Raw genomic sequence first — 14,540 nt, 5'->3', positions numbered from 1 at the left:
TTTGAAACAATTTTTGACGATTTCAGAATGCAAAAAAAATTGACAATGATTTGTGGAAAAACTCGCACTCGTCATCAAAATCTGAAACGATTTTGTATAACGCACAATATTCAGACATCTTAAGTTGACCCATAACAAAATTGTGAATTACTTGAAATGAATAATGCCGATTTATTTACAAAAACAATTGAAAAATGCATAAATATGAATAATGACTACTCTGTATAACATTAACATTAGTAAGTAGGTTTAGGTAAGTACTATCAAATTATAAAAAATTTGTAGGTTTTGAAATGCTTTATATTTGACAAATTTTACAATGATTGTATCTAAAGAAAATTATAATAACAACATATGTTATTCGATTTAACGCACTCATTGGTTCCGAAATTGCCGATTCCTTTGCCAAAGTTTTATTGACCACTTTTTCCTCCTTCACCACCTTTTCCGGCTGGACCACCTTTTCCTCCTTGACTGCCTTTTCCTTCTTGTCCGTCATCGCATTCTTCATGGTCTTGCCCACCTTGACCTCCTTGTCCTCCTTGACCTCCTTGTCCTTTGCCACCCTGACCTCCTTGTTCTCCTTGTCCTTTTCCACTTTGTCCTCCTTGACCTCCTTGACCTTTGCCGTCTTGGCCTTGACCGTCTTGTCCTTCTTGTCCTCCTTGCCCTTTGCCGTCTTGGCCTTGACCGCTTTGACCGCCTTGTCCTCCTTGTCCTCCTTGTCCTTTGCCGTCTTGGCCTTGACCGCCTTGTCCTCCTTGTCCTCCTTGTCCTCCTTGCCCTTTGCCGTCTTGGCCTTGACCGCCTTGTCCTCCTTGTTCTTTGCCATCTTGGCCTTGGCCGCCTTGTCCTCCTTGTCCTCCTTGTCCTTTGCCGTCTTGGTCTTGACCGCCTTGACCGCCTTGTCCTCCTTGTCCTTTGCCACCTTGGCCTTGACCGTCTTGTCCTCCTTGTCCTTTGCCATCTTGGCCTTGACCGCCTTGTCCTCCTTGTCCTTTGCCATCTTGGCCTTGACCGCCTTGACCTTCTTGTCCTTTGCCATCTTGACCTTCACCGCCTTTTCCCCCTTGCCCTTTGCCGTCTTGGCCTTGACTGCCTTGTCCTCCTTGTCCTTTGCCATCTTGGCCTTGACCGCCTTGTCCTCCTTGTCCTTTGCCGTTTTGGTCTTGACCGCCTTGACCGCCTTGTCCTCCTTGTCCTTTGCCATCTTGGCCTTGACCGCCTTGTCCTCCTTGTCCTTTGCCATCTTGGCCTTGACCGCCTTGACCTTCTTGTCCTTTGCCATCTTGACCTTCACCGCCTTTTCCCCCTTGCCCTTTGCCGTCTTGGCCTTGACTGCCTTGTCCTCCTTGTCCATTGCCATCTTGGCCTTGACCGCCTTGTCCTCCTTGTCCTTTGCCGTCTTGGCCTTGACTGCCTTGTCCTCCTTGTCCTTTGCCATCTTGGCCTTGACCGCCTTGTCCTTCTTGTCCTTTGCCATCTTGGCCTTGACCGCCTTGTCCTCCTTGTCCTTTGCCGTCTTGGCCTTGACCGCCTTGTCCTCCTTGTCCTTTGCCATCTTGGCCTTGACCGCCTTGTCCTCCTTGTCCTTTGCCATCTTGGCCTTGACCGCCTTGTCCTCCTTGTCCTTTGCCGTCTTGGCCTTGACTGCCTTGTCCTCCTTGTCCTTTGCCATCTTGGCCTTGACCGCCTTGTCCTCCTTGTCCTTTGCCGTCTTGGCCTTGACCGCCTTGTCCTCCTTGTCCTTTGCCATCTTGGCCTTGACCGCCTTGTCCTCCTTGTCCTTTGCCATCTTGGCCTTGACCGCCTTGACCTTCTTGTCCTTTGCCATCTTGGCCTTGACCGCCTTGACCTTCTTGTCCATTGCCATCTTGGCCTTGACCGCCTTGTCCTCCTTGTCCTTTGCCGTCTTGGCCTTGACTGCCTTGTCCTCCTTGTCCTTTGCCATCTTGGCCTTGACCGCCTTGTCCTTCTTGTCCTTTGCCATCTTGGCCTTGACCGCCTTGTCCTCCTTGTCCTTTGCCGTCTTGGCCTTGACCGCCTTGTCCTCCTTGTCCTTTGCCATCTTGGCCTTGACCGCCTTGTCCTCCTTGTCCTTTGCCATCTTGGCCTTGACCGCCTTGTCCTCCTTGTCCTTTGCCGTCTTGGCCTTGACTGCCTTGTCCTCCTTGTCCTTTGCCATCTTGGCCTTGACCGCCTTGTCCTCCTTGTCCTTTGCCGTCTTGGCCTTGACCGCCTTGTCCTCCTTGTCCTTTGCCATCTTGGCCTTGACCGCCTTGTCCTCCTTGTCCTTTGCCATCTTGGCCTTGACCGCCTTGACCTTCTTGTCCTTTGCCATCTTGGCCTTGACCGCCTTGACCTTCTTGTCCTTTGCCATCTTGGCCTTGACCGTCTTGTCCTCCTTGTCCTTTGCCGTCTTGGCCTTGACCGCCTTGACCTTCTTGTCCTTTGCCATCTTGACCTTCACCGCCTTTTCCTCCTTGTCCTTTGCCGTCTTGGCCTTGACTGCCTTGTCCTCCTTGTCCTTTGCCATCTTGACCTTGACTGCCTTGTTCTCCTTGTCCTTTGCCGTCTTGGCCTTGACCGCCTTGTCCTCCTTGTCCTTTGCCTTCTTGGCCTTGACCGCTTTGTCCTCCTTGTCCTTTACCGTCTTGGCCTTGACCGCCTTGTCCTCCTTGTCCTTTGCCATCTTGACCTTGACCGCCTTGTCCTCCTTGTCTATTGCCATCTTGACCTTGACCGCCTTGTTCTCCTTGTCCTTTGCCATCTTGACCTTCACCGCCTTTTCGTCCTTTCTTGTCATCTTTTTCATCGCTGCAGTCGTTAATGTCCAAACTTATGTCTATGCTTAGGTCATCTTTTTCCTCATTTTCTTGGCCAGCCTTGCAAACTAGCGAAAAAAAAAGTCAATGTTTTGTGAACTTTGAGTGAAAAAAGATCTTGCATAGCCAAAATTGTTCACCGTTTGAATTGACGTTCATCATGTAATATATCAGATAAGTACTCCTATTTATTAAGAGCGTGAAAAATTTCAATTATTTTTGGAATTTGCAAAGCGTGTAATTTTTTTCATTTAACTTTCCTATGTAAAAAGAAAAGTATTATGTCATTAAGAGCAAAAATGTAGCTTTGTGTGCTGAGCCGTAGTGAGGCAGACATTAACAGGCAAAGCACACAAAGCCACTTTTGCTCTGAATGGCATATACGTTTTTTTTGCAAACGATAGAAAATTACTCTATTTTACTTTAAAAACATTAAATTCATGCAGAATCATAGTGCAATGGAAACATTTCTATGGTTACGGTACAGCCCAAGGATATAAAGTGCTGTGTTCTGCTTAAGCATATAAGTGGATCTTATACCCTGACAATCGAGCTAGACGAGTTACTTTTATGACGTTTACAAAAAACTTTTTTTTATCTAATTTTGATTTACTAATTTTATTCAAAGAGCAATAAAAATCTTCTATAGCAACAGTTTAATTCTACATATTATTATTTGTGACAATAGAAAAATATTGAATTGAATATATGTTTATGTATGTACTCACATGCAAATGCAGACAAAGCTACAAGACAAAATACGACTGTAGAAGTTCTCATGGTGAAGTCTTGAAAAACTACTGCTATAGCCACAGAAAAATTCCTTTTTATAGGAACTAAAGCAGATAAGCAAATTTGATAATCTTCATTTAAGCATATTACATACTAATATTTATACCCATAAATATGTAATTGTCTAGGTAGTAAAACCTATCAAAACAATGAATCGGAACTAAGATATGGAATAAATTCATTAAAAAACGTTTACTTAAATGTTCAGACAGTAAAAAATGTAAAATATTCTTTATTAATAATGTAAAAAAATATTCTATAAAAAAAAACTAACTGCATACAATTTAATTACTTTAGAATTTTGAAAAAACTGAACAATGGACAATGTAATTTTGAATATAAACTATTCAAATATCGTCGGCTTAGGTCGTTAAGTTGCTAAGTTTATTTTGAATTTTTTGATAAATTTCAATTTTTCACATATTTGTCGTTCAATCTGAGATCTGAAAACTTGAAGACTAAAAATGCAAAAGCTTTCCATATTAACTCTCACTTATTCGTCCTTGTTTAATACTGTTAAACTTAGACAATTTTGGTTTTGAATTCGCAATCTGTTTTGATGTCGGCACCTTCTCTTGCTCTCTAGGTCATGAGTTCTGGGACACTTTGTATTGTATCCATATTCAGATTAAAATAAGTTAGTCAGTTGACGTATTTTTGTGTGCTCGTGGAAGAAGAGTACAGGTGTCCGGAAAGTCGGGCACCACCGTGATACTGTATCTTTGGACAATGCTATAGATCACCGGAAAAATGTTAAAAAAATCTTCAATTTTTTGAGATAATATGACGAATTGAAGAAGAAAAGTTTGATGATAAAATTAACGATTTCTGTGCAATAATTTTGGGTTCAAATAAATTTGTTACCTAAAAGACATTTTGCGCAAAGGCATGGTGCAAACTGTTAACAAGATTTTTGAATCAACAGTCTCGATAAATGTGGCATCGTTTAGATAAAACCATAGTTACATTACTCGTTCATGAGCCGACCTGATTAACGCCAACAATACAACAACAACGTTACTATGACTTTAAATACTGGAAATTTAATTTATGGGGAGTACAGTTCTGCAATGTTGCTATTTTCCTATTTTTTTGGTCCTCCTGCGAAAACAGAGAGTCTGGTATTTTTTTAACATTTTTTGGAACTCTGGGGGACCACCCAATCACTTCCTCTCAAGGTGGTGCGCCACTTTTCGAACATCCTGTATGTATTGATCTGAATGTGCACTCTTTGAATTGAAATTTCAGTGTTTATTGTTATTTATGGTGTAGATGATTGTGGTTAATAATAATGTAAAACAATTTCTGGAAGAATTTGCTTTATTTTGGAGTAAAAAAATCTTAACTTTTTGTAATTTTTCTTAAAAACGGAACGGCAACGTGGCTAAAAAATACTCTGATACTATAAATGCAGGCAATAATGAATTTTGTCAAATTCTGTCACCCTGCTAAATTTTAAATTTAAATAATAAATTTTTATTTAAAGAATGAATACGCATACATATATTTGGTATTGGGAGCTGACGCCCATTCCCGCCAATTCTCTCCACTTGAACACATTTCCAGCGATAAAACACAGCAAAATACCGAAATTCCCGAAGGCCGTCGGAAACAAAGCCAATCTTCCTCTTATTGTCGGTTGTAAAGTTTCGGCTAAATATACCGGAAGTGTGAAGGAAACTACACCCACGCCATATCCGTTCAGAACTCTGCTGCCATACATACTCCAAGAATTCCAAGAAAGATAATTTATGGACCATGCCACCAGAAAGATACCATCTGCGAAAATAAGGGTTTTCTTGCGACCCAAGCATTCCACGAAACATCCCCCGGTGAAGCTCCCCAGAAAAGCTCCGACCGGGAGAAGACTGAAAATCCACGTGCTTTCGCTTTTAGTGAGATTCAACTCCTCCACCATTGTTGCTTCAGCTGGTGATGAGTAACCCGCAGCAAATCCATCCACGAGAGCAAGCCAGGAAACTATCGCCGTGGCCAGAACTTGATGTAGTATGCTATAATGTCTTGGTTTATTGTTGTCACATGCTGGAGCAACAACATCGTGTACGTCTTCTTTACTGTCAGATTTCTCCGATGGTTGGCTCATCTCCATAAGTTAGACGCTCAGACGACGTATCCTCATCGTAATGTCGAATCTGTAACAGTTAGAAATTGTGATACTTAACACTACTGGTTTTTCTCTCATAACGATTAATCGGCCCTAATTCCGCACCTGGGGAGCACCCGGGCGTTAAAATGCTATTGTGTATGAAAATAAGACGTCAAGCAAAATTGTCATCCAGATGATGGATTATTATAAAAAAATACATCACAAGAACTCAATACTTTCAAAATGTGTTCAAGTAGTCGAGGGTCGTTGAACCACAATATCAAGTACAAAGCAAAATTAAAAAAGAAAAGATAGAGTCGAATGTGGTACTTTGCGGTTATCAGTGCAAATTTGATAATGTGCAACGTTTATGTAGCGTGGATTTTTTTCCGTTGATTGTTGTTATTTATGACAATTTTTGAGTCTGACTATATTACAATGTTTTAGCGAAAAAAATCTCTCGAAAAATAACAAATTGTGACAATAAAAAATATTTTGTGATGAGTCCAACGCCGTAAACTCAACAAAGTTTATTGCCACCACAGTGGTAAAAAATTAAAAATCTTGGAAACTTTTTAGATTTGCTCTATTTTTGAATTGTTCTGGAAATTTCGAAAAACGGAGAATCTTTCCCAAAATCAAAGTTCCATTTCATCTTTTTGAAATGTAATAATGCACTGAGGAGATGCAACTTCCGGTCGTTTTTAAATATCCAATAAGTAAAATCTATTTTTGAATAACTCGGGTGGCACAATCAATGAGGCAACACGTATCAATTTCAGGTTTGTAATACCCGCAATGATCGTGTAAGAATGGATGTGGATAACACAAATTCATTCACAATGCCAGTCTGCGTCTATGCCTTTTGTGTCAAGGACAGTATCTCATGATTGTTTTTATTATTGGTAAATAGACTACCTGTTTGGTAATTTTAAGAATGTATTAATTTATAGGCCAACACCTGTACCGTAAAAAATCCGACAATAAAAAGATAATTAAAATTGGATAAACGGCGGCATAGTTCGATGTCGTAAACTCTTAAATGTCATTTAGAACCAATTTTTATTTAATCATTAAAAATAATCTACCAATGGAGGTTTTGTCATTGCGTTTACTTTTTAAAATTTGTAATTTACATGCTTTCATTCCCTGTTTTTGTCGTTTTCAATCATCAGCTCATCACGTCATAACTTTTTGGGTCGCTTCCGTTTAAAAAATCCATTAATGGCGAATCTAATAAAATTAGTGTTTTTATTGTACCAAGAGCGTCACAGAGACACAGTTTTTTCGAAAGAGGTGTTTGGCAATTCCTTCGAATTCCTCAAATATTTACCTAATTTTGTTGTGCAGGATAATCTCGACACCACGAATGACAACAAAAATGCATTCATTTATCGTTGCATAATATTCGACTACCGCAATAAATACTTCACTATAATTATAAAAGCAATAAAGATAAGACAGGTATTCTCGAACAATTTGTTAATAATATTGACTCTCTTTACGTTATCATTATTTAATTTACCAACGTCTTAAATGAACCTAACTTCCGCACTACAGTGGAAATTTTGTGGGCGTTTAATGTAGGATTGGTCCCACTTTGGATTATACCGCATCAAATCTCCGGTGAATCCGGTATAGAAGAACTCGGTTAACAATCGCTGCAACACGAAAAGAAAGTAGAGTAATGTCACTCGAAGGCATAAAAAACTTCTTACTGGAGGTTGCTACACAAAAAATTTGATTAAATGGTAACATGTGCATTACGTCTTTAATTTGACTATATTTTTTGAGAAGAGCATGTGTTCTAAAAGTGTATTTTACACTGCGGGTGTTAATTAGGAGAGATTTGTGGCGACTGGTAGCTTCTTCAGAGGAAGAATTTTTAAAAGGACACGAAATCTAGGAGTTGGTAGTCTATAATTAACTCATAAAAGCGTCTATGTATGATAAAATATTTCCCAATTAGTGTAATCGCAAGATTTTATCTTGGAATATTTTTAATACTCCACGTTTATCACGTAGAAATTTTTGTTTTTAGCACGGAAACCCTTTTAATTAAGGGCTTCTTTGAGGTCATTATGTAACAATCTCTTAGCTGCCTAGTAAACAAGCGAAGACACCTGTCTGCAGTTCAGATGTCTAATTACACTTGAACTTGAATTACACAGATCTGAAAACTTGAAGACTAAAAATGCAAAAGCTTTCCATATTAACTCTCACTTATTCGTCCTTGTTTAATACTGTTAAACTTAGACAATTTTGGTTTTGAATTCGCAATCTGTTTTGATGTCGGCACCTTCTCTTGCTCTCTAGGTCATGAGTTCTGGGACACTTTGTATTGTATCCATATTCAGATTAAAATAAGTTAGTCAGTTGACGTATTTTTGTGTGCTCGTGGAAGAAGAGTACAGGTGTCCGGAAAGTCGGGCACCACCGTGACACTGTATCTTTGGACAATGCTATAGATCACCGGAAAAATGTTAAAAAAATCTTCAATTTTTTGAGATAATATGACGAATTGAAGAAGAAAAGTTTGATGATAAAATTAACGATTTCTGTGCAATAATTTTGGGTTCAAATAAATTTGTTACCTAAAAGACATTTTGCGCAAAGGCATGGTGCAAACTGTTAACAAGATTTTTGAATCAACAATCTCGATAAATGTGGCATCGTTTAGATAAAACCATAGTTACATTACTCGTTCATGAGCCGACCTGATTAACGCCAACAATACAACAACAACGTTACTATGACTTTAAATACTGGAAATTTAATTTATGGGGAGTACAGTTCTGCAATGTTGCTATTTTCCTATTTTTTTGGTCCTCCTGCGAAAACAGAGAGTCTGGTATTTTTTTAACATTTTTTGGAACTCTGGGGGACCACCCAATCACTTCCTCTCAAGGTGGTGCGCCACTTTTCGAACATCCTGTATGTATTGATCTGAATGTGCACTCTTTGAATTGAAATTTCAGTGTTTATTGTTATTTATGGTGTAGATGATTGTGGTTAATAATAATGTAAAACAATTTCTGGAAGAATTTGCTTTATTTTGGAGTAAAAAAATCTTAACTTTTTGTAATTTTTCTTAAAAACGGAACGGCAACGTGGCTAAAAAATACTCTGATACTATAAATGCAGGCAATAATGAATTTTGTCAAATTCTGTCACCCTGCTAAATTTTAAATTTAAATAATAAATTTTTATTTAAAGAATGAATACGCATACATATATTTGGTATTGGGAGCTCGCCTCTACAGGAACCGTTATCCCAATCAATTGTGTTATCCAACTCTTTCGTCGGTTAGATGATTGACTGAACATTTTCAAATTACAAGAAATGACACTGGACGCCTAAGAACTAGGATGACAGAGAAGAGGAGATCTTCGCCGCTACAATGAAAGTAGTAAAATTGACACGTGGTTTCGAACGTATCTAAGCACAACAAATAGAAATTCAAAGACGTAAGTTTTGCAATGTTGTCGCATCGAGCAAAATTAAAGTGCTTTTTCAGAAAGTGCGAATGTTTTTTTTTTCTAAGTAATTGGTTAAGTATTTGCGTTCTGCATTCAGAATTCGCTAATTTTGAGACACCCTGTAAATTATATTGTTTCAATGCATGTTTTCGACTGTCTTGTTCTATTGTGATTTTTTTTTTAAATTAGTGTACCAATCTAACGCTTATATCTATAATAATTTTTTTTTATCAAACTGACAAATTGTAGACAAAATTTCAGCTAGTTTATCATTTTTCTTTCAAAAAAACAATAATGAGTTACATATCAGAGATGTGATTATGGTTTAATCACAATAATTACTGAATGAAAACGATTGCAGCAATTCTGGTTGAACACAAAGCTTCCTATTATTTTAAATTTATTAGAAGTATGAAGAAAAGGTATCTGTGCATTGTTCAATTTGAACGTGAGGTAGAGAAAAATTCCTGATTAATTAAAATTTTTATGATTTTGGTTTAAATATTAAACTTATGCTAATTTTTATTTTTCTCAAATATGCAGCAATTGTTTTTAAACTGACCGCCTGCTTCTCAAAGATTTAGCTCTCCTAGTGTTGCTTCGATTCCATCGAGTTCAACATCATTTCGAAAAGTGCCTCTTTGCATGTAACCTGTTTCGACATTGACTAACTGAGTATCTAATCCTAGTTGGTTGAGTAGATCTAGATTCAAATTTCCTAGTTCGGCATCGATTCCATTAATTTCAAAATTATTCAACAAATAGCTAGGATCTTCCAACAGAGCAGCTAATTCTCTTTGGCGAGAATCGAAATCTTCTAGGCCATCTAGCAAATTGCCTATTCTTTCACCTTGTATGTTATCAATTTCAATATCGGGCAACTGACCATTTAACCTTCCTTGGCCGTTTTGCCTTCTGCTTCCTTGGTCATTTTCTCCTATACTCCCTTGTCCCCCATTTCCTTTACCGCCATTTTTATTTTGTTCATCACCATCTTCTCCCCCTTCTCCGTTGTTATCTTTTTCATTACCACCTTGTTTTCCTTTTCCTCTACCATCTTGTCCATCACTACCTGCTTTTCCATCTTGACTATCATCATCTTTTTCTCTTTCTCCTTTACCATCGTTGCCGTCGCCACCTTTTTCTTCTTGCCCTTCTCCATCTTGACTATCACTATTTTGTCTGCCTTGTTCTTTTCCATCTTGACTATCACCACTTTTTTCGCTTTGTCCATCATCATCTTCTCCTTCTTGCCCATTTCCCTTTTCACCATTTCCATCTTTTTCTCTTTGCCCTTTACCATCTTGTCCATCACTACCTTTTCCTCCTTCTTTACCATCGTTTTCGTCACTACCTTTTCCGCCTTGTCCTCTTCCATTTTGACCGTCACTACTTTTTTCTTCTTCTTCTTGTCTATTACCACCTTTTTCTCTTTGTTCTGTTTCATCATGACCATTACCGCCTTTACTATTTTGTTCTTCATCGCCTTCATTACAGTTTTCTCTGTTGCCAAAGACCACACCTACGTCATTGGTGACGTCCCCATCGATTCTATTTTTTTGTTCATTACCATTGGAAACTGTGCACAAACAATTCTTTGTCAAACAATGAAGTTTAGAAAATTTTCTTTTATTTATTTTAAAATTAAATTTTATCAAATATATAATAATTTATATTTCTTTAAAATATTAGCGATTTTTTCCTCATCATGCATTTCATTGAAAAAAATTACTTTGTGATTTTTTATAAATAACTACACTGCTGGAATAGTTAAATACATAAACAAATTTCTATATGTATACCTACTTACATGCAAATGCAGATAATATAACGATACAAAAAATTACTGTAAACGTTCTCATGTTGTTGGATTTCCAAAACTGACATTAAAACCACAGAAAAATTTGCTTATATATAGAAATTATTAAATAGATACATTTGATAAGACCTATTAAAGAACCTATATTACAATTATTTAACATAACTATAAAGTTATTCGTATTTGTCTAACTTCTAAAATCCCTTAGCACGTGTTACGGAATAAATGTTTATAAAATACATGGCTAAATAGTGAAAAAATTTATATTCATTTAAATATGTGATAATTTTTATGCAAGAATATTGTTTATCATAATATTTTTATTATGTATAGTAGATTTTGTTTTTAGAAATACGTAGTATGTAATATATTATGTTGACATGCTATTTGCTATTTGTTTCTATTTTATATAATTCTTACAATTTTGATAGTCTGTTTTAAATTAATTTTGTAAAAAATCAAATTTATTGTCAATAGTGCAAAGTATTTATTTAACAATATTTAGATCTACAATCTACAAACAAAACTAGTTAAGTTGAAAAAGCCTATAATACCTGCAAGAAACTTAACCATGCATATTTAATTGTTATTCTTTGCAGCTTTCAGTTGCAATATCACGGTGAGTGCAGAAATAAATGTTTTAATTAACTAAAAATAATGTTTAACAAAAAACCTTTCAATATGCTGTGAATTTACCTCAATCGCAAGTTCATAATTGACCGACATATTATCACTATAACGAATCTTAAATGGTTTCAAAGCATTCATTAAAAACAACAAATACATTTTTTTATTCTTCTGATTCCATTGGTACCATTTTGTTCGTGACAATGCGTCGAATATATCAGAAGCCTATAAAAAGAGCTAGCAAAAATTTTGAACTATACATATATTTTACCAAATCTTCTGCTGCTTGACCAGTGACTGCAAGACCTGCCAGAACAAAAAAACCACAGGTTGCTATTGTAAGAGAACGAAGTAAATGACGATTTTCTACATCATTACCAGGCTATAAAAAAATCAATCAAAATCAAAATTAGTTACTTTAGGTGTAACTCACCGCAATGTAATAAAGAATTATGCTAATAAATGATAGTATTCCACAAATTTTAAATGGAAATATTAAAACCTGCATGTTTCTTTCCAACTGACGTCCGTTCCTTTAAGTATAATAAATTAGCATGTACACAGAAAAAAACATAATTAACACACATGCAATTTTTTATATGGTATTGAACACAGTGAAGAAGTCTCAATCTAATAGCTTCTTGATATTCTTCATTTAACATTTTACTAGGTTCCAAGTCCTTGTCAATGTTTTTCATAAGATCCATAATCACGTAAGCAACGTATTTGATTGACATAAAACCGTACATGATTTGATATGTCGGAACAGCAACAGCCGCAAAACTTAAAAGTACAAGACAACAACTCATTGGTAACAATAAGAGCGTTTTCCATGCACTAAAATATGTGGAAATAAACTTGAGATAAAAGAAGAATTGTTCGTCATCCTCTTGAGGAGTAAGAAATAAAATCATTGTTGGTATAATTGCTGTTAAATTTGTAATAAAATAACACAAAACAGTGAACGTTTCCCGTTTGCATTTTTGCTTGACTATTTCACTCATATCTTTATCTACGTTCCAGGATTCTACCGCATCTGTGCTTGTTTTTAGAATTTTCAAACAATACGGTAATGTAATTGTACTCAATAGAGGCTAGAGAAATATAAATTATGTATTAGTAACTTACATTACAAGTGAGTCAGAGCAATCATTACAACTACCCGAGTAAGGAATTTGGAACAGCCAGGTGAGTATTGTAATGTACTGTAACCCACGTGTGACTTATATTTTGTTTATCTACGACTGGGCACAGCTCAAATAAGTCTAATATCATTAAAAGTCATTGTGTAATAACAAAATTTGTAATGTAATGTAGCTCTAATAAATCATTATTGTGTTATAAGCAACTGAGTACTTACATTAAATAACGTTCTCATTGCTCAAAGAGTCAATGTAACACGGTCGTAGACAATATTTTTTTTAATTAAATTTCTTCAAAATGTCTTACATAAATCGCTAGAAAATATATTGCTCCATATTGAAGGAAATAATCCAAATCAAAGTTATACAAAAATAGAAAAGTCTGAAATATAATTAAGGAAGTTAACACTATATTAGTTACTAGAAGAAGCCATTTAATTAGCTTAATCTGAAAAAAATCAACACTAAAAAAACGACAAAGCTTTCTGCACTGAGGTTCTGAAATGTTGATTTTTAAATTTTGTAGTCGAACTATAATATTTGGTTTTGAAAACGTTAACAACATTCTGGCAGGTCTGCCTGCTGTAGAAACACTGACAAGATATTCGTTAGGTAATGAGAAATAACGAGAATAACTAATGATAATTTAATATCTTGTGTTTAACCTTCTATTGAAATGATTAGATGTAATAGACCTAGATAGGCAACAAAAACAGAAGTAACTGTTAAACTGATGAAGTTTAACTGCTCTCTACTGAGTGGTTAATAATGTTTTCTTCAGTCAATAATTTTAATAAGTTGCGTTGTATAAAAGTGCAGAATCCTGCTCACCATTAATTTTATCAATTATTAGTTACTCCTATTAGTTTCATTACAATAAATTTACTATTACATTTTTAATAAATACATTTTAGAGCTTTGTATCAAGGCTGTATTGGTCTTTAATTTCAAAAGTATTACTTCTAGTTTGTTACGTTGACCTATCACATAATATCTTTTTTGCACTTTTTATTTGCTTAACCTAAGATATTCTAAGCTTATTAACAGAACTTTGGCGTTGGGCTGCTTATTGAAAGGACAAGCTCTTAACTATTCGTGGGCTCAGGTCAAAAGAAAAAGTACTTAACTGACGAGAAAAATTAACTAACTGGTCACCACTTTTCTAATAGTTAATATTGCTTTCTACAATAAATAATTTAACATTAAGGTTCTCATTAATGCAAAATGCCTCTTAACATTAATTTCATCAATCATCACGGTAAATTGGTTATTCGTTTATTAAATAATTCAATAAGGCAGCTTGACCCTGATCCTTAAAGCTTGTATTTATTTCTAAGCAATAACCACTAACGCTGTGATAATATTTTTATAACAATGGTTTTAATACTCTGTCAAAAGATTGATTTCCACTGTACTTAAAAATTGTCTTTATTACTTACGTTTTATTTGTTTATTTGAATAAAATGTGCACTGCAAAATTTAAATTTTAACAAAAAATAAAGGTGTTTCAATCTCTGTGTGTTTAATCCTTTCTTTAAGGAGACAATAAAATGACAAGTGTAGAAAAGGCAAAATAATTATATTTCCTCCCTTCTTAAACTGGGTTATTGATTGTATAACTTTCTTTATCTACAACCGTCATCATAAGTACATATAATATTATGAGTAATGCCATTATAAGCTGGTAAAATTTGTATCCAAAGCAATTTATAGTAATTAGTGAGTGCGCAGATAAGTAAGATGTATAC

At 35.8% G+C, this 14,540-nt stretch overlaps 2 protein-coding genes across 2 annotated transcripts; both read right to left on the bottom strand.

Moving 5' to 3' along the window:
* Positions 1 to 4,978: 4,978 nt before the first annotated feature.
* Positions 4,979 to 5,721, bottom strand: LOC148178755 (facilitated trehalose transporter Tret1-like). Its single transcript, XM_088029458.1, has 3 exons — positions 5,119 to 5,721; positions 5,062 to 5,065; positions 4,979 to 5,001 (listed from the first exon to the last, which is right to left on the bottom strand). The coding sequence occupies exons 1-3, from the start codon at positions 5,719 to 5,721 to the stop codon at positions 4,979 to 4,981; spliced, it is 630 nt and encodes a 209-aa protein (XP_087885584.1).
* Positions 5,722 to 11,596: 5,875 nt separating this feature from the next.
* Positions 11,597 to 12,170, bottom strand: LOC148178754 (uncharacterized). The gene is made up of 4 exons (XM_088030545.1): positions 12,084 to 12,170; positions 11,922 to 12,032; positions 11,720 to 11,875; positions 11,597 to 11,671 (listed from the first exon to the last, which is right to left on the bottom strand). The coding sequence occupies exons 1-4, from the start codon at positions 12,156 to 12,158 to the stop codon at positions 11,603 to 11,605; spliced, it is 411 nt and encodes a 136-aa protein (XP_087886671.1). The 5' UTR covers positions 12,159 to 12,170; the 3' UTR covers positions 11,597 to 11,602.
* Positions 12,171 to 14,540: the final 2,370 nt, after the last annotated feature.

This window comes from Gnatocerus cornutus, chromosome 2 (genome assembly GCF_029298725.1).
Source record: "Gnatocerus cornutus isolate USDA-ARS CGAHR chromosome 2, icGnaCorn1.1, whole genome shotgun sequence".
NCBI classification, from domain to species: Eukaryota; Metazoa; Arthropoda; class Insecta; order Coleoptera; family Tenebrionidae; genus Gnatocerus; species Gnatocerus cornutus.
The sequence above is the reverse complement of the archived record's forward strand: the minus strand, read 5'-3'. Positions and strand labels throughout refer to the sequence as shown.